This window comes from Myotis nattereri (assembly GCF_964212035.1).
Source record: "Myotis nattereri genome assembly, chromosome: 2".
NCBI lineage: Eukaryota > Metazoa > Chordata > Mammalia > Chiroptera > Vespertilionidae > Myotis > Myotis nattereri.
This window is the reverse complement of record NC_138076.1, coordinates 91,755,772-91,782,201: the sequence shown is the minus strand read 5'-3', so window position 1 is coordinate 91,782,201 and position 26,430 is coordinate 91,755,772. Positions and strand designations below refer to the sequence as shown.

General features: G+C 40.2%; 1 protein-coding gene across 1 annotated transcript in view; it reads right to left on the bottom strand.

The window, feature by feature from the left end:
* Positions 1 to 26,430, bottom strand: part of LOC308513775 (phosphatidylinositol 3,4,5-trisphosphate 3-phosphatase TPTE2-like) — a gene marked incomplete at both ends in the record, with an annotated part of 89,338 nt that overhangs the window by 2,077 nt on the left and 60,831 nt on the right. The window contains 5 exons of the mRNA XM_081083911.1: positions 1,723 to 1,818; positions 8,775 to 8,866; positions 14,054 to 14,159; positions 18,189 to 18,269; positions 20,027 to 20,088. Of these exons, the coding sequence (XP_080940037.1) occupies positions 1,723 to 1,818; positions 8,775 to 8,866; positions 14,054 to 14,159; positions 18,189 to 18,269; positions 20,027 to 20,088 (437 nt within the window). The remainder of the gene's footprint in view (positions 1 to 1,722; positions 1,819 to 8,774; positions 8,867 to 14,053; positions 14,160 to 18,188; positions 18,270 to 20,026; positions 20,089 to 26,430) is intronic.

The following is a 26,430-nucleotide window of genomic DNA, read 5'->3' as shown; positions in this document are numbered from 1 at the left end:
TTTATCAAACAATCGCAGCCATTAAATGTGCAGCGTTTACAGTCTACTACATGACACCGAGGACACAGGGAGGAGACTTTTCAGGGATCACTGTTTCTATCAAAATTTATCTTTTTTTTAAAATGTTTTTATTGATTTCAGAGAGAAAGGAAGAGGGAGAGATAGAAACATCAATGATGAGAGAATCATTGAACGGCTGCCTCCTGCACATCCTCCACTGGAGACTGAGCCTGCAACTTGGGAATTGAACCGTGACCTTCTGGTTCATAGGTTGGCACTCAACCGCTGAGCCACACAGGCCAGGCATGTATCTTTTCTATGATGGACATTTATGCATTTTATCTGGTTTTGATAGTGCTAAGCAGAATCTATTAAGGACCTATGCCTATTTATGCACAAATATATCATCCATTCCTACAAGGAGCAGCTATTATATAATTAACTATCATTATTAATGATGATAGAAATACCTAAATTTTTTGAAAGTGCTTTTACTTCATGGCCCTTGAAAATCATAAAGGCCAGATAGTACTAGCATCCTCTGGGCGAGTGCTCTTCACCAGTCTTTCAGCTTAGAGGTCAATGATTGAGAAAGAATTCAGACTGGCTCCATTATTCAAGGGGTAACCATCCAATATGGGAACTATCCAGGTCACTTGCTTTAACACATTTACCATTTCAATACTTACTAGTAGTAGATTCTCCCCTAACAGGGAGAAAGCAGGGGCTGAAGGAGGACACAGGAAATATGTTTTAAATCAATGGACACAGCCCTGGCTGGTGTGGCGAGTGGTTAGAGTATCTGCCAGAGCACTGAAGGGTTGCAGGTTCGATTCCCAATCAAGGCCATGTACCTGGGTTGCAGGTTCAATTCCCATTCCCAGTTGGGGTGTATGTTGGAGGCAACCATGTGTCTCTCTCACATTGACATTTCTCCCTCCCTCCTTCCCTCCCTCCCTCCTTCCTTCCCTCCTTCCTTTCCTCCCTCTGTCCTACTTCCCTTCCACTCTCTCTAAAAGAAAAAAAAATCAATGGAAAAAATATCCTCAGCTGAGGATTAACCAAAAAAACTTGTTAATTGATGGACATAGTTTCTTATTGGAAACTTTGGTTGGTTTTACAGGAAAATTAATTGAAACTATTGAGATTAGAAATGTGTTATATACAGAGTAATGCCCAGACATACATTTTATGACTGGTCAATATAAATTATACACTCATGGTACAGTAATGACAGAAGAATTCTTATTTTTCATAAAGTAAATATTGGATTTTTTATAAAGTAAACATTGCATTAAAATACTATTTATAATGTATTATATAACAATTCAGAAGAAAGTAAAATCTTCACTTTCAAGTATTTAAAAAATTATGGGGAGCAATGTGTTTTAAATGTATAAAATATAAAACAAAAATTTGACTATTCTATGCAGTAAAACATACCTTTGTCTTTTTTTACATCTTAGTTTTTGTGTTACTTATGTGAAAATTAATACATACATATTGTATAGAAATTAGAAAAGCAAATGAGCAAAATTTTAAAATTACATATGTTCTTTAAAAAAAGTGTTATGGATCTGACTTGTTTTTTTCTTCCTCCCTGGTTAGGAGTTGGCATCTATCATCTCCCTTGTTGAGATATATAGCAATGGAAATCTCAAGCCAGAATTATTCAAAAAACCAAACAAGAATAACAGCATAGGTTGTTTCTTGATTACTCACTGAAGAAGACAGAAATTGCACTTTTACATCATCATACAGAAGTGGACTGTTGCATAGATGAATTATTACTCTGTCTCTTTCAATATCATGAACTACCTGTGAATGAACACATGGAATTCAAATAATGAGATAGCTGATAATGAGATAGAAAGTATAACAGGGAAGGTCATGTTTACTTATTGAGGCTTCCTATATTTACCAAGTACTCTTGGTCTCATAGCCCTATCACTACATGTATAAATAAATGTTAATCATTGTTTCTATAACGTTGCAATACTTGTTTACCTTTTTAAAAAGCCAATATGTTTGAGGATTATGGTGGGGCACTGTTGAAAAGCAAAGTATTCAATTTTCTATTACAGTTTCACCAAGTAAACATTAATATTGACTGTGTGTCACCTGGTTTTCATGTTGGGAATACACTAAGAAGCTCAATTTTAAAGCTGGCATTCACATTCAAAAAGCAAAGAATAACTGCCATGCTTTGTTAAAAATGTTATTTGCCAATGGCATCATGGGCCTTGTCCATAGCAGACTGCTAGATGAAGTTACCAAAGATAGGCCAAGTCTCTGGAATGAACAACTTTGAAGCTATAGTAAGTATTTCTTTGTTATTGATTCACCCTTGTGCAATAGTGCCGCCCACAATGAGAAAGGTCTATGCTAGGCTTTGGGAAAATACAAAAGAAGGTGTAGACTCAGTTGAAAATTCAGGGAGCTATACACATAAGGAATGATAGTAGAATGGCATATAATTATGTGTTGAGGCATATGATGAAGACTGAGTGTGCTGTTGCATGCTTGGGGAGGTTAACAGGAGGTATAGGATGAGAAAGCTTCTTTGAAGAGGCAGAACTTGAGTTGGGAATGGAAGGATTTGCATAAATGTAGAGATATGAAAAGAGAACCCAGTACGGACGGGGGTTGGTGGGGGAAGGGGAAGGAGAAGAAAAGACCTGCGGAAACATGAAATAGAAATTAGAGTTGTGTTCCAAGGACCAAAAGGGTCCCAGGCTACTTGAAAGGGAATCTGCAGGCCAAATTACTAATGGAAATGATCTCAAATATCATAGGGTTGTATCTTGTGAGTTCAAGAGCCAGGAAAATAAGAAAGAAGTTATTAAAGAGTATGTGGGGCAATTCCTATGTGACAAAGTGGCCTGATCATTATTACACACTAGAGGCCTGGTGCATGAAATTCATGCACGCAGGGCGGGGGTGGGAGGGGGGTGTCCCTCAACCTGACCTACACTCTCTCCAATCTGGGACCCCTTGGGGGATGTCTGACTGCCAGTTTAGGCCCAATTCCGCAGGGACATTCCTCTCACAATCCGGGACTGCTGGCTCCTAACTGCTTGCCTGCCTGCCTGCCTGCCTGATCACCCCCAACTGCCCAACCGCTCCCCTGCCGGCCTGATTGATGCCTAACTGCTCCCCTGTCAGCCTGATCGCCCCCAACTTCCCTCCCCTGCTGGCCTGTTCACCCCCAACTGCCTTCCCCTGCTGGCCTGATCGGCTACAACTGCCCTCTCCTGCCGGCCATCTTGTGGCGGCCATCTTGTGATGACGTCACATGAAGGCATCGTGTGACGCCACCTAGTAATTTATAGTTTATAAAGGAGTTTCACATATATTAACCAATTCAATCCTCACAATACTTGAAACGTAATCTTTATTTTACAGATAAGAATATTGAGATATTAACTGTCTTTGACTATTGGCACACAGTGTGTCTTCTGCTCTACCTACAACTTTTCACAATGAGAACAGTATTTCAGGATGCATATTATAGGACTCTATATATGCACTGTATTAGGAGGGGAAAAAAAGGTAAGGGGATGACTATAGGAATCTAGGCATGAGCAAATGAGGTCCTGGACTAGGTAGTGGCAATAGGAACAGAAAGAAAGAGAGATTTCAAAGGTATAATCAGCAGGATTTAGGGGGCCAAGAGAAAGAGAGGATCAAAGATAATACCAAATTTGAAGGCCTGAGTGAGAGAATGCTAGTGCCATTTTCAGAAGCAGAAGAAAAACTCATTTGATAAATATATTTTTTTCGTTTTTATTGAATTTATTGGGATGACACTGGTTAAAAAATTATATAAGTTCCAGGTGCACAACTCTGCAACACATTATCATACACTATTTATTGTGTGTTCACCACCCCAAGTCAAGTCTTCATCCATCACCATTTATCCTCCCTATAATCTCTTCCACCTGCCCCCCACTTTTCCTCCCCCAGGCAATCACCACACTCTTGTCTGTGTCCATGAGTTTTTCTTTCTCTTTTTTCCTTTTTTTCTCAATCCCACCACCCCTCCCCCTGACAGGTGTCAGCCTGCTCTCTATCCATGAGTGTTTCTCTACTTTGCTTATTAGTTAAGTTTGTTCATTAGATTCCACATACGAGTGAAATCATATGGTACTTGTCTTTTTCTCATTGGCTTATTCCACTTAGCATAATAATCTCTAGGATCATCCATGCTGTCCCCAAAAGATAAGAATTCCTTCTTTTTTACTGCCAAGTAGCATTTCATTGTTTAAATGTACCACAGCTGAGAAACCAAGATGGTGACATAGGTAAACACTGGAAATTGCTGCCTCGCACAACCACTGCAAAAAAACAACTAAAAGACAAAATGGACATCATCCAGAACCACAGGAAGGCTGGCTGAGTGGAAATTCTACAACTAGAAGGAAAGAGAAAAGCACACTGAAACTCAGAGGAGGTGTGGAAGTAAAGTGCAGAAGTACAGAGGCACACGTGGAAAGGGCTGGCAACAGAGGACACAGTTGTCTTTTTCAATTGGGAGGGAGACACAAGCTCCTGACTGCTCTGAACTCCAGTTCTGGGGGAGTCTCTGGGGACCCAGATTCATATGGGGAGAAACTGGACTCTCTGGCATCGGTCAGAACTCCAGGGCAGCTTTCTCTCAGAGGTGCTTGCAGCGATTATCGGGACACTGAGATGCGGGGCCTCTTAGGGTAGGACTGAGGATCAGCCATAGCTGTTTGCTCCACCCTGTTGATTCCCTGAGACCCTGCCCCACCCAAGCTGTGCCCAGAGGCTTTTGCATATGAAAGGCCTGGCCCTTTGCAATCTGAAAATTACCTAACAAGCTGCAGCTGGGTTAGAGAGACCCAGAACATCCAAAAGAAGGCCCAAGGCCCCACAGAAGCTTTCATTGCTTCACAGCTGGGCCTCATCCGGGCACCTCCAAACCCCAAACAAAGAAGAGGAATCTGCAGATCTCTCCATAGCTCCTGCTGGGTAGCCTCAGGCACAGGCTAAATTAGCACCTCCTTAGAGATCCAAGAGCCAGTATAACCAGTGTTCAGAGTGGGACCATCCAGATTACAACTCCTCACATCCATAAGGAACACACTCAGGGGGCAGATTCAGTGAGCACCAAAGCCCCACTGAAGCAAGTCTTGCCCCAGAAAGGTGTCTCCAGCACAGAAGTTCTCCCACTGTAGACACAGCTGATTCTCACAGACAATTGGCCTGGAGGTCAATTCCTGCCAGTGATACCTACAACAATCAAGGCTTAACTACAAGACTGTGCACAAAACCCACAAAGGGGTGCACCAAAAGTGTCCACCTCAGGTAATTGGAGAGGCTGAGCCACTGGGCCCTATAGGACACCTAGCACACAAAGCCACTCTATCAACACAGGGAAGCAGCCAAAATGTGGAGACAAAGAAACAGGTCACAAATGACAGAAATGGAGGAAAGCAAACTACTGGATATAGAGTTCAAAACCACACTTCTAAGGTTTTTCAAGAATTTTCTAGAAACTGCCGATAAATTTAGTGAGACCCTCAAGAAATCTAGTGAGACCCTGGAGGATATGAAAAAGGACCAACTAGAAATTAAGCATACACTGACTGAAATAAAGAATAATGTACAGAGATCCAACAGCAGACTAGAGGATTGCAAGAATCAAGTCAAAGATTTGAAATATGAAGAAGCAAAAAACACCCAACCGGAAAAACAAAAAGAAAAAAGAATCCAAAAATATGAAGATAGTGTAAGGAGCCTCTGGGACAACTTCAAGCGTACCAACCTCCAAATTATGGGGGTGCCAGAAGAAGAGAGAGAGCAAGATATTGAAAACCTATTTGAAGAAATAATGACAGAAAACTTCCCCTGCCTGGTGAAAGAAATAGACTTCCAAGTCCAGGAAGTGCAGAGAACCCCAAACAAAAGGAATCCAAAGAGGACCACACCAAGACACATCATAATTAAAATGCCAAGAGCAAAAGACAAAGAGAGAATCTTAAAAGCAGCAAGAGAAAAACAGTCAGTTACCTACAAGGGAGTACCCATACGACGTCAGCTGATTTCTCAACAGAATCTATGCAGGCCAGAAGGGAGTGGCAAGAAATATTCAAAGTGATGAATAGCAAGAACCTACAAAGGTTCTTTACCCAGCAAAGCTATCATTCAGAATTGAAGGTCAGATAAAGAGCTTCACAGGTAAGGAAAAGCTAAAGGAGTTCATCACCACCAAACCTGTATTATATGAAATGCTGAAAGGTATCCTTTAAGAAGAGGAAGAAGAAAAAGGTAAAGATACAAATTATGAACAACAAACACACATCTATCAGCAAGTGAATCTAAAAATCAAGTGAATAAATAATCTGATGAACAGAATAAACTGGTGAATATAATTGAATCAGGGGCATAGAAAGGGAGTGGACTGACTGTTCTCGGTGGAGAAAGGTGTGTGTGGGTGCGGGAAGAGACTGGACAAAAATCGTACACCTATGGATGAGGACAGTGGGGATGTGGGTAAGGACAGTGGGTGGGGTGGGAACCGGGTGGAGGGAAGCTATGGGGGGAAAAAAGAGGGAGCAATTGTAATAATCTGAACAATAAATATTTAATTAAAAAAATAAATGTACCACAGCTTTTTAATCCACTCATCTACTGATGGGCATTTTGGCTGTTTCCAGATCCTATCTAGTAAATAATGCTGCAATAAACATAGGGGTGTGTATATTATTTTGAATTATTAATATTTTGGGTTTCTTTGGATAAATTTCCAGAAGTGGAATTGCTGGTTCATAAGGCACTTCCACTTTTAATTATTTGAGGAACCTCCATACTGCTTTCCACAGTGGCTGCACCAGTCTGCATCCCCACCAACAGTGCACAAGGGGACCCTTTTCTCCACATCCTTGCCAACACTTGTTGTTTATGAATTTATTGATGATAGCCATTCTGACATATATGAGGTGATATCTCATTGTGGTTTTAATCAGCATTTCTCTGATGATTAGTGACATTGATCACTTTTTCATATGTCTATTGGCCATCTGTAAGTCCTCTTTGGAGAAGTGTCTATTCAGGTCCTTTGTCCATTTTTAAATTTGATTGGTTTTTTTTTGTGTTGAGTTTTATAAGTTCTTTATAAAATTGTGGATAGTAACCCCTTATTAGATGTATCAGCAAATATGTTCTCCCATTCATTCAGCAAGTTGTCTTTTCATTTTGTTTCCTTTGCTGTGCAAACACTTTTTAGTTTGTTGTAGTCCAATTTGTTTATTTTTTTCTTTTGTTTCCCTTGCCTGAGGAAATATGATGTGTTTGAATTATAGGAGCAGAGACTGTCCATGTTGTAGCTCCTACATCTACCACACAGTGGATGCAGTGTTGCATGAATGAGAGAAAAAATGTATAGTTTAAAGCAGAAAAATGGATGAGCGGAACCAAGAATAGAGTATGTACAGAGGTAAGAAAAGAAAGCCAAAGATCAGGCCTGGGTGAGTGCCCTCCATCAGGGGAGGGGCAAAAAGAATGGAAAGAAATAGTGTTGGAGAGGTAAGAGGGGAACTAGAGACAAGCCTGAGAATTTTCAAATTTTGTATTTCTTAGACCCATGAAGGAAGCTTTCTTGTTGCTTCAGAAAAGGTCTGTAGTCTTAGATATTTTTTCAATATTTAGGAAAATATGGCTCTGACCTGCCACCTGGAAAAAGCTACTAAATGCGATGACATCAAAAAAGCAGTGAAGCAAGCATCAGAGGGCCCCCTCAAGGGCACCCTGGGTGATACTGAGGACCTGGTTGTCGCCTGTGACTTTAATAGTGACAACCACTCCTCCACCTTTTATTTTTGCTGGAGGTGGCATTGCCCTCAATGTTCACTTTGTCAAGCTTATTCCCTTTTTTGACAATGAATTTGGCTACAGCAATAGAGTGGTGGGCCTTATGGTCCACATGACCTCCCTGGTAAGAGCCCCTGGGCCAGGAGCCCCAGCGAGAGAAAGAGAGGCTCTCACTGCTGGGGAGTCCTTGCCCCCAGTCAGTCCCTCAACACATTGAGAACCTCCTCACCTCCATAGTTTCCATCCCAGACTTCCTGAAGAATGGCGGGTGGGGGTGGGGGGCGCTTAGGGAACTCCACCTTGTCATGCGCCATCAATCAAGTTCACTGTACCCACCAAAAATAAAAATTGACTACCAGGTCCCATTGCTTTGGGTCTTTTGCAATGTCATTTTTTTCCCCTCATAGTGCAGTCCCACGAGACGTCTGAGTTAGAATCACCTGAGTCATTGCTAAATCTAGATTCCCAGGTCTCATTCCAAATTTCCTCAATCATACTTTGGTGTACAACCTAGAAATCGGCATATTTATAAACTCCGAGGTGATTAATATGCATACTAAAATTTCAGAGTCAGCGCCATATAATAAAAATGACCAAGAAAAAAAGATCTGGCTAAAAATGACCAGAGATAAGAACAGGTACATGAATTTAAAACTCTGATAGATTCATGGTAACATGCTTGGCATTGTGCAAAAATGAAAACCAAGGCAACACTCTGAGCTGAAAATATATTCTGGAACATGCTCTGAAAAATCTATTTTGAACAGTGAGTTTAATTTAGCTCTGACTGCATTCAAACCCAGGGGCACCAAGTTGCATAGGAACCAAAAAGCAACATGGCCTCTCCTTGTGGGAAGCAAGGGCTGTGAGAGGTCAACATACTGATCTGACAATGCAATTTAAAGCAGTGCTTTTCCAGTTCACATACTTTCTCTTACCCTACAGTTTTTGGAAGCAGAACAGAAAAAGACAATCTTTTGATGCATTATTATTTTCACTTTTAGATCATCACCGTTGCCTTTTCCAACACCTGAATGAAAATAAAAAGTTAGAGTAAAGATCAAAAAGTCTCAACAATTAACATTATAAATTAAAAGGAGAGGAAATCCCAGGTAACAATGTCCTATATAATAAAAGAGAAACATGTAAATTGACCGTCCCTTTGCTGATCTCACTAGCCAATCAGGAGTGAGTATGCAAATTAACCCAACAAAGATGGCAGGTTAATTTGCATCCACAGGCGCCAGGCAGAGAGCAGAGCAGGAGAGCCAGCAGAGAGTGGAGTGGCTTGGGGAACTTGGCTCCCCAAGCCGCCAGATAGAGAGCAGAGAGGGAGAGCTGGTGGCTTGGAAGAATTGGCAGAGTGGGAGGCCATGGGATGGAGACAGAGCAGGAAGGGAAAACCAAGAGTGTGGGGAGCACCAGGAATTCTGGGAATCGTAGTTCTGGTGGCAGATGGATCTCCTAGACACTAGAGCAAAGTGAGCCTGGAGCAAGTTACTGTTGCGGTGGGGGATGGAGGGAAAGCAAAGGTGAGAGACAGAAGTAAAATCAGAGTGTCTAGGAAAAACTAAAGGGAAGCTATCCTAAAACTTCCAGGAAATCTCCACCAATAAAGCAAAGAAAAAAAAAAATGCCTCTATTATTCTGTGAGCAACAAACCAAACTGGGTTGGGGGTCTCAGACAATTCGCTCATATGATTGCAAAGACAGACAGAAACTCCCGGATTGGAGAGGGCTCCCCTGAGGGCTCCCAGAATGGAGAGGGTGCAGGTCGGGCTGAGTGACCCATCCCCAGTGCACGAATCTTCATGCACCAGGCCTCTAGTATCAATATAAAATAATTTTGGTGCATGAATTTTGTCTCTGAAAGACAAGGCTTCAAGCCAATTCTGTCTCCTAAAGCAGACTTTATAAGTCTGGAGAAGAGACATAGTTCAGCTTCTAAGATTTGTCTTTCTAGAAAAAAAGAAATTAGGGAAAGTGACTTGCAACCTTTTTTGCTAATGTGTTGCTTTCTTCAGAATTCAAATCATCATGTTTCTTAGTAACAGTCTAAATTCCTCTTTCTTTAGTTCCTAGGGAGCAGTTTCTGTGAAAATATAGGATACACAAAATATAGGATTCCTGTGGTGTTAAGTGTACATTTATAAACAAATGGTTTCTTGTCCCTTTTTTCAATTCAAATGATCCACTTCCTTTAGCATTTCCTCAAAGAGCTAGTTTCTCAAGCTTCCAATCAAGTTTTATTGCTTTCGCTCAACCCTGCACGTTTTACTTAAATATGCACAGAACTAAAGGTGCAGAAGTGAAACAAATATTCTAATAAAGTCATATCTCGATCATTCTTGACTATTCACCTTATATTATGTTTGCTTTGTTTTCATTTCATTTTGTTTCCACTAACACCATATCATTAACTTGTCATTAGGATCACAGTTTCTTTGCCTCAGTTCCCTCAGTACCATTCTAGCTGCAGAGCTTCTTTCTAAGGATGTCTACCAAAAACCAGTGAAATACAGATTTAAACTAAGTCAAATATCACGTGATAAGAAAAGGGCATTGATTTAAAAGTTTAAATTACAACACATTTAGAATTTTTTAAATAATTACATGATTTAAAAATTAAAGGTAAAAAGACATGAAGTGAAAAGTCTCTCACCCATTCCACAGCTAGTTAATTCTCCACCCCCAAATAGATAACCACTATCTTGTTTTATGCTTCTATAATTAAATATAAAAATATATCCTCCCACACATTTTACCAATACAGACACACACAAATATGAACACATATTTATTTCCTTTTTTGTTTTACAGAAATTGTTGCATACAATAGAATTGTCCTGTATCTTCCATTTTTGAAATACATGTCAAAAATTATTTAACTCATTCATTAATAAGGAAACATTCATTAATAAGTATGATGTTATAGCTAGCTCAAAGTACTGCACATTTATAGCAGATAAGGGAGGATGAAATGAATCTACAAATAGACACTAAATGGGTCAATAATCAATTGCATTACACCAGGCACAATTAATTTGCATTTCTATTTCTATGTGTAAAAATGTTGTCCATTAATATGAGGTTTTTACAACTTACAAAGTTGTAAAATAGTTTCAAGACCATGGGCGGTGGAGACAGCCCAGAAAGTGCACTAGATATTGCCCATTTCAAAGCCTTTCACACTTTTTTCTCCCCATCACCTTTCTGTTGTAATCATAAAAATTATTATTATTTCAAAAGAGGGCCGAGGTCATTAGTTTGACCTGATTGTTTAGTTGGGTGCAGCAAGAATCTTAACTTACCACATAGGCCTTCTTAAGTTGGCCCTGCAAGGCTAGACCCAACTGTACTGACCAGCGCTGAGGCCACAACATGATCTCTGTAAGTCTTCATGAGGGATCTCAAATAGGACTTTTAAAATCCTCTATTTTATGTTAGCCCGAGAGTAGGAAACCAGCCTTGTGGAACTCTCCACCAGCTCTCACCTGCAGTACTCAGACATTTGGGTTAGCTCTGCTGTTCTCCAGGTGTGAGCTATACATTTTACTGAATAATGTCTCCACAGAGTTTAAGTAAAATTCAAAATATTAAGAGAGAAGTGACGGTCTTGAGATATAATATCAGATTAAGGCAACATGTGACATTCTAGACCTTACTTAAAAACATTTTGAAGCTTAGAATTTTGAGAAACTATTCCTATTCTCATTGTTCATATTAAAGAGATGCATTAAAACTCCATTAGACTAGCCCTAACCGGTTTCGCTCAGTGGATAGAGCTTCGGCCTGCGGACTCAAGGGTCCCAGGTTCGATTCTGGTCAAGGGCATGTACCTTGGTTACGGGCACATCCCCAGTGGGGGAGTGTGCAGGAGGCAGCTGATTGATGTTTCTCTCTCATCAATGTTTCTGACTCTCTGTCCCTCTCCCTTCCTCTCTGTGGAAAACTGGTAAAATATATTAAAAAAAAAAAAAAAAAGAGCTGACTCATGGATGGCACTTAGTGCACAGAGCTTGCATGTATAAGTGATCAATCTGAGGTTGTCATTGCTGCTTTAAAAAAACACACACACAACAACAACAAAGCTCCATTAGACTAAATGCTGGTTTACCTGTTTGGAATAGTTTAATGCTCACAGAGCTTTGTAAAGATACTGTTGCTCCCATGGTTAACAAAGAGGAAGCTGAGGCTGAGTATATATCCAGGTACCATAAGGGTTCTCAGGCCACTAATTTGGTTTTACATTTGGGATTAAATTTCTGAGTGGAAGTAGTTGCTCCAACAGCCAACTGTGTTGCCTCCCTCACTGCAAAAGAAAGCCGTCTCGCTCTATTTGCAGGGCGCCACTTTGTGTGGGAAGGAAGAAGCAAGGTACTGCTATCCTCTATCTTCTACCACCTGCTGGACAAGCCTGGCTCTACCTGGGGAGGTCTGGCCAGGGCTGGAGTTCCATTCAGCTCCCCTACAGCCCTGTCCTGCACAATCCCCCACATCCCTTGACCCAGTCACAATGGTCTTTGCAGAGGAATGCCATCTACAAAGCCTTTTCACCAACAGTTCATTTATATACACAGGCGGCATCCTGTCACAACAGGCTGTGTTTCACAGGTCTGCCTGAACAATGCTTGTTTGGAAATCTAGACCAAAATGTTCCACACAGGCAATGTACTGAGTTGAAGTTGTTTTCAGAAGTCAGAAAACTATGTAATCTGTTTGTGGTAATCTATTAAAATTCCTCACTGCCAACAAGAAGTGGTGGTGATGTGTGTGTGTGTGTGTGTGTGTGTGTGTGTGTGTGTGGGCGAGGCGGGGGGGTCGGGGGGGTAATGCACATAAACTGAAAAAAGTATTTTATATTTTAACTAACAATTTTAATTTATTTTCTGACTATGCAGTTTTATGTATTTTTAAAGATTTTTAAATTTCTGAATAATTGGATGAAATGTTAAAAATATATATTTTCACATCCTTATTTTGTGTGACTCCTCAGAAGACTAAACACTAAGCCATCTGGGTGGATACCAACTCCCTGGCACCACACCACGAGTGAGAGGCCCAGCACTCCACCCTCCTAGTGGGCCACAGTCTGGCTGCTGCTTTAAGGATTGGGGAGCCTTGCCCCCGATGCACCTCTGGAGGGGAGAATGAGGTGCAGACCTAATGACACCCCTTCCACACCACGCCCTGCTTCCCCAGTTCCTCTATGGGTGAGCTGTGCAGGGAAGCGAGGTGGGTGACAGAATTAGAGACATGGGACTTCAGGCCCATTCCTCTCTCCACCTTTTTTCTTTTCTTTCTAAAGTCCCAGAGATGAATGGTCTAATGAATTTTCCTGATTCTTTGGGTGATGGTGGATCTAGTCAACTCTTTTGAGGTTTATAAGGATTTTCATTCCTTGTAATAATAAATAATTGGTAACAGCTGGGAGGCCAAAAGATACCCCACAGAGCCCAGGTTTTTCCCAACTCTTTCTGTGTTCATGCAGATTCAGGTAACAAAGACCTAAGTGCTGACCTCAGAAAGCTTTTCTTGACCCCCAGGATGGACTGGGCCCAGCCTCTGTGTGCCCCAACACTATGGTCAGCTCTTTATCTATGTACTCATTCCGCTCCTCTGCCACCACCCAGGGACTTGAAATACTAGCATGGGTCCTGGTAGTTATTTGTAAAGAGAATTTCTGGCAACAAAATTATTTTGCAAGCCAGATGTTTAAGACATCTTGATGGAGTTGCTGAAGGTGAGAGAGCTATAGGTGGAAGAGGAAGGGGAAAGAGAGAGAGACCAGGGTGATGAGAGTGAAAGGATCTCTGAAAGGGGTAGGTGAAAAAATGATGTAGGGATGCCTCTGCCAAGATAAACGTAAACTAGAGGTGGGTGTGAGAAAATGGTCTCCAGGACTCATGGGTCTTCCTCTTTTCTGAATCAGAGGTTCCACTGTGAAAAGTCTACCCTGGGCATCAGTGAGAACAGGAAATAAGGAAGGGGATTGAGCACTCCAAATTGATGATGGGAAAGGTAAACGTGAGGGTTGGTAGTCCGGCCACAGCACTCTGGGCTGATGGCCATTCCAGGGGGAGAGGTTCATATGTGAGGATATACAAGATAGTTCAGAGTTGGGATTCTCTGTATGTATAAATGTGAGCAAAATCCTCCCAAATAGTAAGAACATTGCCCACGTGCCCAATTCTCCAATAATATTTAAAGCACTTACCATGAATTGAATAAATAACAAATTTTTTTATCCTAAGTATTTTTCTTGGAGGGAGAGTCAAGTTATAAATATTTTTCACATCTTCAAAATATCCAACATACCTATTCTGGAAAAAATACACACAGAAGTCTTAATTTAAGTGGAGGTGAAAAGTCTAAAGTCAGCATATCTGATTTTTTTACATAGAACTTAAGTAGAGTAATTAATTAAGGGAACATTTATTGGGTGCCATTATATAACTGCATTTTTATGGAGGTTGCCTCATGACTGAATATCTACCTTAAAAAACGTGGTGGAGGAGTCACAAGGAAGGAGCCAGGTGCTGCTAACAGGCTCCTATGATTGAGAGAGCAGCTAACCAGAACCAACAAGACAGCAGCATCCCAGCAGGAAACAGTTAAGGAGCCACTATGGATTTTGAGCATGAAACAAATGAGAACAAATCTATGTGAGGTCAGAGAACTAGTTGTGACTGCGTTAAAGGAAAGTTTGTGGTTTGGTGGTGAGTGGCCTTCTAGGCATGAGGGAGGGCAGATGTGAAAACTCAAGAGGAAGCCCTCCACAGGCCAGTGGGAGATACACATTCTCTTGTCTCTGCCAGCTGGAGTTTCTTCACTTTCCACTTCTCCAATTTCGTTTTTGCAAGGAAGCCCTGGGAATTCTCTTAGCCTAGTCCTTCTCTACGGCAGGCTGCTCACTCTTTTTGAAGCGTTCTGGTACTGAATCAACTGGACTAAAAATGTATCGACTCTGCCCCACCCATTGGGAAGTGTTAATAAAATTAACTGCCATACTTTCCTTCGGAAAGGGCCAGCAAAGAGAAAGGCTCGTGCAAGTCCTTACCTCAGGGATGGATGAAATGTAGCCCATATAGAGTGGCCAGCAGTATAGGGTCAGAATGTGATGGTATCTGAGAATTGCCACCCCACGCAGAAGGAACTCTGTCCCGGGGCCTTGCCAGCACAGCTCTCAGCCTGAGGCTGAGGCCCTGCGTTTCTATCCAGTGCATCAGAAGAGATTCTGTCGCAGCTAGGGTGTGCCAGTTCTGGACTAAAGTTAGAGAAACTGTGCACAACTGCAGAAGAAATGGGGGTGGGGGAAGGTGTACAAGGATAGTCATTGAAGGAGTTATATCTAACACGCCCTTAGCTCCTGCCACCAGATTCTCTACCTTTTGCTTAAGGCTTGTAATCAAGCATGGCCCTCAAGCTGCTTTGCTGTCACTATCTCGTCCCCTACCACCTCAAACTACAGGGCCTGCAGCAGGAGTTCATGCCAACTCCCTGGCACCACACCAACATATATTTAGTAAGCACTTGCTCTGAACAGGGGAGATACTGTATGAGGCACTTGGGAATTCCTAGCGTGGAAAGACGGGTTAAGATATGGGCTTTAGGCAAAAGGGGTAGAGAACTCACCATTGAAAATAGCTAGAAAATAATATAAAGTAAAGTAACCTCTAAAAGAAACACACAGGGCTAGAAGAACTGAAAGAGTAGGAGACTATCAGGCTGGGAAGGGAAAGGAACTCCAGGAAAAGGGGCCACGTGAGCAATGCATGTGGGTGTAAAGTGCTGACGAGCTGGGAAACAGCATACAGCCCGAGTGTGTGAGAGTGTGGGACATGTGAATGCACACAGTGGAAGAAATGCTTGGAAAATCAAATCATAGATCTTAGGGGCAAGGTTAACAAAATTATATTTGCTGCCATTGGCAGTCAGAAGCCATTATGGATTTTGAGCATGGAAATGGCATGATTCGAGCTGGACTGGGCTTTGGTAAGTTCAAGTGTGACTTCTAGTATGGCCTATAGCTACCTTTTTTTTCCCCCCTTGGGTATGGCAGAAAGTTTCACGGGATAAGGCTGAGTTCTTATCCCCTGAACTAGCAGTTGCAGTGTTCTGCTACCAAGGCCAAAGGTACCTATTCAGCTCACATCACTTCACCCCAAAAAACTTTCATTCACAGCCACATCCATTCTATTCAAGAATTCACAACCAGTTCTCACTTTGGTCTGAGGGGCAACAGAGGAGAAGCTGTGCACCGGATGCGAAATAACAGGCTTCAGAGTCTGACAGATCTGGATTTGCATTCTTGGTTTAAAAAGTTAATTTCCCTGAACCTCAAGTTCCCAGCTATAAAATGGGAATCATGATGGTATCTACTCACAGTGATTGAGAATATGAAATGAGATAATGAATGTAAAACCTTTAGCATGGTCCAATCAAGTCTAAAATGTTGTAAACTCTATAGGATAAATGTCCTACTTTCTGCAAAAAACAAATTACAAGGTATAAAAAGAGGTGGAAAACCTATAAACCATAAGAGACTTAAGAGACATAGCAACCAAATGAAACATATGGCTCTTATTTGGATCCTGATTGAAACAAACTAAGTTTTTAAAAAGATTTTAAAGTAATTATGGAAATTTAAAGATAAAGTAGGCCTTTAATGCTATTAAATATTATTTTATTTTTAGATATGATAAATGGTTGTAAGGGTTTTTTAGAGTCTTTATGGTAAATGGCAGAATAACATACTTTCAGGATAATATAATCTGGTGGCTGGGATTTCCTTCAAAATAATCCTGGTTTAAAGAGTAGTGTGTGTGTGTGTGTGTGTGTGTGTGTGTGTGTGTGTGTGTGTGTCTAAGTGGAGATAATTTGATAAAACATGATTGGCCACATAATCAAGTGATTGTTGAAATGCTGTGATGAGTATCAGGAGACTTACAATATGATTGTCTCAATTTTTTTATGTTTTAAAATTTCCATAATAAAATACTTTTAAAAGGAAAAAAAGGGTAATAGCATATATTTCACATAGGTTATCTGAGTATTAAATGAGATAATACAAATAAAAGTGCAATATAATCTATAATAATAAAAGGATAATATGCTAATTAGATCAGTTGTCCTTCTGAACAAAGCCATGGTGGCTGGGGGGTGAGGGAGGGGGCCGAGGCAGAGGCGGTTAGGGGCGATCGGGCCAGCAAAGGAGAGCAGTTAGGGATGATCAGGCTGGCAGGAGAGAGCAGTTAGGGGACAATCAGGCTGGCAGGGGAGAGCAGTTAGGGGTGATGAGGCCAGCAGGGGAGAGCAGTTAGGGACAATGAGGCTGGCACGGGAGCAGTTAGGGGGCAATCAGTCTGGCAGGCGAGCGGTTAGGAAACCGGCAGTTGGACATCCCCTAAGGGGTCCCGGATTGGAGAGGTTGCAGGCCGGGCTGAGGGACCCCCCCCCCCCCCCGCTCCTACACGAATTTCATGCACCGGCCTCTAGTAATATATGATAGTGTCTGGATATGATAGATTTATGAAAAATGTTACTTTCCCTTTTCTTTATCACTCAAAATACAGCCCTTACCCCATCTCTCTCTCTGTCTCTGTCTCATGCATACCGCCCCCCCCCCCCCGCCACACACACACACACACACACACACACACACACACACGGGCACACTCACGCACATGATATTCTTCAAGGGTAGAACTACCCTAGTGGAGAATTGTGAAAGACTCAGTTCCTCTCTATGGGAAATAAATGGCTGATGACTTTAGTTAGTTTTCAGCAGTCTGGGACCTTTTTTCTTTGGGAAGGGAAGCAACTCCTGAACTCCGTAAACAATAAACAACATAAAGTGGGAAGCAATATGCTCTGGGGAGAACTCAAAGCCTGCAAAGCTCAGGCAGTGCCTGAGACACAGCTCTCAGCCTCTGGGAGGGATCAAGGCCTCTCACAGGGCACCCAAGTGCTGCTGCCTGACCACCAATGGAGAAGTCTAAACTGAAACCAAATAATAGGTGTCAATCCCCCTTTTTTTTATTAAAAAATTTTTTTAAATTTATCTCAGAGAGGAAAGGAGAGGCAGAGAAACAGAAACATCGATGAGAATCATTGATTGGCTGCCTCCTGCACGTCCGACACTGCAGATGGAGCCCACAAACCAGGCATGTGCCCTGACTGGGAATTGAACCTCAACCTCCAGAATCATAGGTAAACACTCAACTACTGAGCCAAACTGACTGGGTGAGGACCTCCTTTTTAAAAAGAACACTTACCACCTTATCTCCCTTCCTCTCTGTAGAAAATCAATAAAATATATTAAAAAAATAAAAAATAAAAAGAACACTTACCTGAGAAGGAGTTTCTACTCCCTGAAATTTACTGCTGGTGGTTTTATCTGTTCGTCGTTCTCCAAAATAATAAAGGCTGTCCTATAGAAATGGGGACAATCCAATCATGGATCATCTGTATTTTCCTCTCCTGTATAAGGCATTCTTAATGTTTCTAAGGGTACACATCCCCCTAAGTCAGCAGTCTCTGGGCAGAGGCTACCCAAAATGATAAAATTAGCAAAGCCACATCAAGGCTCATGCTCATTCCAATATTCATAAAGACATAGAATTTTAGAGCTGGGAAGACCTTAGAGGTCATCTGGTCTGTCTTCCTACCTTTCCATTTTACAAATGGAGAAGATTACGACTGAAAGAAAAGCTGGTGACTGACATGGCAACTTATGCAGCAACACGCAGAGGGCTCTCTGTCTAAAGCTTTAGTCAATGGCTTCCAACTTATTTAAAAGCAACAATCTACATTAATAAACCTAGGAGATACACACACACACACACACACACACACACACACACACAACTGAAACACAATTTTATAAAAACAATACTTACCTTTTGATATTTCCTAATCTATTCCATTTTATTTAAAAAAATATGAGTCACAACCCAATACTTTGATTTTATAACTCACTAATAGATTTTGATTCACAGTTTAAAAAGCATTGCCCTTGAACAGTGACTCCCAACCTTTTCCATTTCATGGCACATTAACTAATTACCAAAATTCTGCAGCACACCAAAAAATATTTTTGCCAATCTGATAAACAATAGGTATAATTTTGATTCATTCACACCAGACAGCTATTTTTGTGTGTCTTCTGTCATTTTATTATGCCAATCTAAGGGAAAAGAGATCAGTACCCTTCACTAAATACTCAGGTATTGCATGATTTAAAAATTCTTGTGGCACACTGGTTGAAAACCACTGTCCTAGAACATTCATTTTCATAATTTGTGTGCCTCAAATTAGAAAAAAGAAGATGGTGGAATTAGAGTGTTGGGCATGGTGCATAATGCACAGTTTCTCTTAACTCGACTGTGGGCCAAGTGAGGTGCAGAGCTACTGGGAGTATGTCCTCTAAGTGGTAACTTCTCAGCAAGATCATGGCAGAAAAAAGACTGAAAACCCTGCTTCGGGAAGTGAAACTACCCACCCTGTCTTCTCAGAAATTTCCAGAGGGCACAGACCCCACAGAGAGTGACTATGCAAAAGTAACACTCAGGGGAGACTTTGTTCTGAGTTGGAAAACATCACCTTTTAGCTACCTAGCACTTCTAAGGATCAAAGTCCGTTAGAGAACTTACCCAATCAATCTTGATATTTTTCTTGTGAGAAAGGAGGAAGTCCCATAATTGGTCAGAGTAAGAGCAGGGCTGGACTAGGAGACACAGGTGAATCTAGATTGTTAAGCTTTTTTGCACTGTGTAATTTGACCTTACTCACCTCACCTTAATCTTGCCCCTATTGGGTCCTGTCTTTATTTAAAATGTTGCTACTGTATATATCATTGATTTCTGGCATTAATTTTCATTTAAAAATATTGCATTAGGATATTATTTATCTTGACTATGACTATTTTGGCATTCTCTTAAAATTTTCCCATGGCGCACTAGTGTCTCACTGACCTCACCCTAGTCCTGGCCCAGAGCAAGGGGTATCTAGATCAGTTATAACCACAAGTTAAACAAGGAAGTGTTAAAACCAAGCTTTCTAATAACAGCCTCTCCCATTACAATTTCATTACATACCATGACTCAAATAATCATCCTACCCTACCAATGACATTTCAGAACTAGCAAATGCAGTCAGCATAAGACGTTTGTAGTAACATCTTTCATACCTCTGCAGTTGTAAAGGTTTCACAGGCAATAAGGCACGCACAAGCCATAGTTCCAGTTCTTCCTAGAAAAGAAAAGAAGTTAGCTCATTATTCATGGTAATATGTGGTTATAAAAATACTCTCAGAAATATCCAGAGGTCATTTTGGATTGATTTTCTTTCACTCTGAAAGTGCTTGTTCAGAAAACTTCAAGTCAGAAACAGCCAAAGCTGTTTCACTGCTCTGAGGTTCTCCTAGGAATTCTTCCGAACCATGTGCATGAGTGCACATGTGCTGTGTGCGTTGTTCTTGAATCACTACTGCAGTCACAGGCAGAGGCAACCAGCTCTGCTTAGGATTCTAACACTACAGAGCTACTCGCCAGTTAAGAATAACATCAATAAAAGAAAATGGATAGAACCTCAAATACTATCTAGCATTTGCAATACCCATTATTCCTTCCATTTTAGTTAAAGTTTTTAAGTGTGTTATAAAATATATGAAAGCAGAAAACAGTATAATGTACCCCCATATACCTGGTCCACAGATTCTATAATTATCTATACTAATAAAAGGGTAATATGTTAATTAGACCAGACATCTTCTGGACATCCTTCTAGACAAAGCCATGGTGGTGGGGGCCGAGGCAGAGGTGGTTAGGGGCGATCAGGCTGGCAGGGGAGGACAATTAGGGGGTGATCAGGCCAGCAGGGGAGGGCAATTAGGGGGTGATTAGGCCAGCAGGGTAGCAGTTAGGGGGTGATCAGGCCGGCAGGCAGAAGCAGTTAGGGGCGATCAAGCCAGCAGGGGAACAGTTAGGAGGCGATCAGGCCAACAGGCAGAGGTAGTTACGGGTGATCAGGCAGGCAGGCAGGCAGGCAGGCAAGCGGTTAGGAGCCAGCAGTCCCTGATTGCGAGAGAGATGTCTGACTGCTGCGGGCCTAAACCGGCAGTCGGACATCCCCTGAGGGGTTCTGGATTGGAGAGGGTGCCGGCAGGGCTGAGGGGATCCCCCCTTCCATGCATGAATTTCATGCACTGGGCCTCTAGTTATATTGTTTACTTGGTTTTTTAAATTTATTTTTAGAGAGGAAGGAATGGCGAAAGAAAAATCATCAATTTTGTTTTTCCCCCACTTATTTATGCATTCATTGGTTGATTCTTGCATGTGCCCTGACAGGGGATCAAACTCACAACCTTGGCATATCAGGATGATTCTCTAACCAACTGAGCTGCCCAACCAGGGCCTATTGTAGTTTAATTTCTCTCTTCTTTTTTTCTTTCGTGTTTCATCTCCTTCTCTCTTTTACACATGCACTTCTATAGCATTTAGATGCACATACCCTGCATCTATACAGTATCTAGTGTTTAATATCTGGGTTTAAAACAAACTCTTGATTTCATGTCATTTCATCCTTAAAGTCTCTTGTGTTTTATTCCAATACATATTTTTGTCCTGTGAGCAAAACTTGGGTTAAAAATGTTGCTTTTTATTTCTATAATTATCTGTAGCTTTTGTCTTATCAGTATATGATGAACTTATTTTATCCAATTCCAAACTTATTCCTTTAACTTGAGATACACTCTGATTTCTATTCTATCCTTTTAAAACGAACTACTAAACTTATTTTACAACCCATAGTTTGAAAACCACTATTCTAAGCCAAGTACTTCCAAAGAGGACTTTGGACCATCCTATGCTATGATAAATAAAAGCTTTTTAACAACCCAGCTTTCAGTAGTGTATAGACTGTTAACATTTCAATTGTAGATGACATCTCTGGGTCTCTATAACTCTAATATCTTTCCTTTGAAAAGCACTTTTGCAGATTTATATCCCTGTGGATAAGGACAATGGCATACACAGTAAATGCCCTCTCATCCAGTGAAGTCGGGTACAGCAGGGAATCACAAAAATGACATTGCCTATTTTCACTTTAAACGAATATACATGTATTAACTACACTTCTGATTTTGGACAAAGGTTTTGGAGTTTTTTCTTGGAAAGGCTATGTCCATGGTATAAATAATTGCATCATCTATAATTTTTAGTTTCCCATTTTAAAAAGCAATCTAGGTGCAGAACCCCTTTAGATTTTACTACTGGAATTTTTCTCCCAGTGTTTTACTTTAGTCTTACTTGTATTTAACTAGGCTGTAATTATGGTTGTAGCCACTTAACTTTATTGAATCTTCTTAAAACATTTAATTTAAGTTTCTTAAAACTATAACTTGTTCTGTTCACTCTAACATTTCACAGATCTACGTAACACTTGATTATTTGACATAAGTATAATAACAAATGAAACTGGCAGATACTGGCAGAAGTAGAAACAGATAGGCATACTTCAGAGAAGCTTTCTAGCTGCAATTTGTCAATGTGTCAATGGACACCAACAGGTGAGTTCATAGAGGGAATGGAGAGCATCATATAAGTCACTAAATTGGTTAGTTGAAAGTCAGTAAGAGAGATTTTGTTATCCTGAAGTCGGCAGAAGCATCTTGCACCTCTAAATGTAATAAAATTCTTGGCTTTCATAATGATAACTAACATTTGGGTTTACATATCTCATATAATCTTTACAACAACTCTGTGAGTAGCACAAGGAAGGAGAAACCGAGGTTCTGCAAGTTTAAGAAACTTTCACATAATCAAAATAGCAAGCTATCTTAATGCCAACTTATATGACTTTTTACAACAACCCTTACGCGTTAGTCTTTTTCAAGCCATGTCCATCACCCCTTCCCACTGTGTAGACTTACATGCTAAATTCTTGAATTTATAAGCAGATCTATAATCTATGAGGTGATTTCCCAGACACCAAGAGTGGTAGGTGTGATTGTGTGATTGTGTGTGTGTGTGTGTAAGTTGCATGTATCTCCATCTAATACATATTATTTTTTCCTTTGTAAACAATAGACTGTGGTCTCCATGGGAGAAGTGCATGTGTCTGCTAAGTACCTATCACATACCCTACATCTATACAGTACCTAGTGTTTAATACATGAACGAATGGACATTTATACTTTTCCAATTTATCATGACATCAAGTCCCACGACAACGCCTTTTTCTCGTTTTGTTTTCACTTCCTCATTGAACTAGATGCACAATGAATAATTTCACTATTGGCTTTACCAATATCACATAACATTGCCTCTCTTACTTCTGCATCCTTTTGTTGTACCCACTCTGTAAAAGCCTAATACTTGATTAATTTGGGCATCCACTTCCTCCATTCTTACATATAAAAACATCAGAATACATAGACACCAGAGATGCAGAGAACTGCTGGAGAAAAATCATACAACTTTTCATATTGCTAATAATATAAATTAATGTTCTAACACATAAACTGGACCTTCAATGCAGCCAAAACACTTCTATATGTTGCTAGTTAGTTCCTTTTCCTAGTTCTTCTAGAATCTGATTTAAATTTTCCCTACATTCCTCAAATCTCCAACCCAACACCTTCCCAGTGACTCTCAGTTTGTGTCTTCATTTCTTTCTTCACAGAGGCAAGACCTCCCTTAACTTGTTGCCTCTCTGAGTCCCCACTACAAGCTTCCCATGATTATATCCATTCTTTTCCCTTCCTTTGAATCTCACTTGTGAAGAGTTTCTCCTCTTAATTCAGCAAAATTCTCCACTTGGGTTCTGGATCCCATCCCCTTCTCTCAACTCAGTCTTGACCTTATCTGTCTCCACTTTTCAGTACCTTCAAAATCTCTCTCTCTCTCTCTCTCTCTCTCTCTCTCTCTCTCTCTCTCTCTTCTCTCTCTCTCTCTTTCTCCCTCTCTCTCCCTCCACCCCCCTCTGTCCCCTTTCTTCCTTTGACAAATAAACATAGTCAGGTCTCCTCACTTTGCCTTATAAACAACACTCTCTATGGACCCCAAATGCCTAAACAACTAATTTCTCTCCATTTTTTCACAGCTAAGCTTCTTGAATCCCTAGTCTAAACTTGCTATTTCCACTTCCTCCTCAATGATTCCAGTGCTGGCTATCTTTAGACCCCACTTTAATCATTATAATCACTACCATTATTCACTATTTATTATGTGTTAAACACTTAGAAGCTGAATAGCATGCTATTAAACAATGATTGGGTTACCAAAGAGATCAAAGAAGAAATTAAAAACATCCTGTAAATGAATGACAATGAAAATAAATACAAAATCTATGGGACACAGTGAAAACAGTCTTGAGAGAGAAGTTTATAGCTCTACAGGCCTACCTCAAAAAAAAAAAACCACCAAAAACCTAGAAAAAATGGTAGAAAATCATCTAACTCTACAACTTAAAGAATTAGAAAGAGAGCAACAAGAACAGCCCAGAGTAAGCAGAAAGAAGGAGATAATAAAGATCAGAGTAGAAATAAATGACATAGAGACAAACAAAACAAAACAATATAAAGATCAATGAAACCAAGAACTGGTTCTTTGAAAGGATAAACAAGATTGATTAACCTCTAGCCAAGAAGCAAAGAGAGAGGACCTGAATAAACAAAATCAGAAAAGAAAGAGGTGAAATAACAACAGACCCCACAGAAATACAAAGGATTGTAAAAAAAAAAAATACTATGAACAACTCTATTCCAACAAACTAGAGAACCTAGAGGAAATGGACATTTTCCTAGAAAAATACAACCTCCAACAACTAAATCGGGAAAAATCTCAATATTCTGATAACTATGGAGAAAATTGAAGCAGTCTTCAAAAAGCTTCCAGCAAACAAAAGCCCAGCACCAGATGGCCTCACAGGAGCGTTTTACCAAATATTCAAAGAAGAACCAAAACCTATCCTGCTCAGACTATTTCAAAAAATTCAAGAGGAAGGAACACTTCCAAGCTCATTCTATGAAGCCAGCACTACCCTAATACCAAAACCAGATAAAGACACCACAGTGAAAGAGAATTACAGGCCAATATCCCTGATAAACATAGATGCTAAAATCCTCAACAAAATTCTAGCAAATTGGATCCAGCATTACATCAGAAAGATCATACACCATGACCAAGTAGGATTTATCCCAGGGATGCAAGGATGGTACAATATCTGCAAATCAATAAATGTGATTTATCATATAAACAAATTGAGAAATAAAAATCACATAGTCATATCAATTGATGCAGAAAAAGCATTTGACAAAATCCAACACCCTTTCTTGATAATAACTCTCAGCAAAATGGGAATAGAAGGATCATACCTCAACATAATAAAAGCCTTATATGACAAACCTACAGCCAACATCATACTCAATGGGCAAAAACTAAAACCATTTCACCTAAGAACAGGAACAAGACACCACTTTCACCACTCCTGTTTAACATAGTACTAGAAGTGCTAGCCATTGTGATTAGACAAGAAGAAGAAATAAAAGGCATCCAAATTGGAAAAGAAGTAAAACTGTCATTATTCACAGATGACATGATATTGTATATAGAAAACTCCAAAGATTCCATCAAAAAACTATTAGACTTAATAAATGAATTTGGCAATATAGAAGGATACAAAATTAACACCCAGAAATCTATGGCTTTTTTATACACCAATAATGAACTCACACAGAGAGAAACTAAAAAAACAATCCCATTTACCATTGCACCAAAAAATTTAAGATACCTAGGAATAAACTTAACCAAGGAGTTAAAAGACCTATACTTGGAAAACTACAGGATATTGAAAAAAGTGATAGAGGAAGACATAAACAAATGGAAGAACATACCATGTTCATGGATTGGTAGAAACAGCATCATTAAAATGTCCATGCTACCCAAGCAATTTATACATTTAATGCAATCCCCATTAAAATACCAATGGCGTATTTCACACACCTAGAACAAACTCTACAAAAATCCATCTCAAATAAAAAAATGAATAGCCACAGCAATCTTGAGAAAAAAGCAAAGTGGGAGGGAGCATAATACCAGATATCAAGCAATATTACAAAGCCATGGTTTTCAAACTGCCTGGTACTGGCACAAGAACAAACATATAGACCAATGAAACAGAACAGAGAACCCATAGACCCAGCCATTATGCTCAATTAATATTTGACAAAGGAGGCAAGAGCATACAATGGAGTCAAGACAGTCTCTTCAATAAATGGTGTTGGGAAAATTGGTCAGGTACTTGCAAAAAAATGAAACTACATCACCAACTTATACCATACACAAAAATAAACTCAAAATGGTTAAATGAATTAAATGTAAGATGGGAAACCATAAAAATCTTAGAAGACTCCATAGGCAGCAAAATTGCAGATATATGTCGTAGCAATATCTTTACTAATACAGCTCCTCGGGCAATGGAAACCAAGAAGAAAATAAACAAATGAGACTACATCAAAATAAAATGCTTCTGCACAGCAAAAGAAACCATCAACAAAACAACAAGAAAGCCCACTGCATGGGAGAACACTTT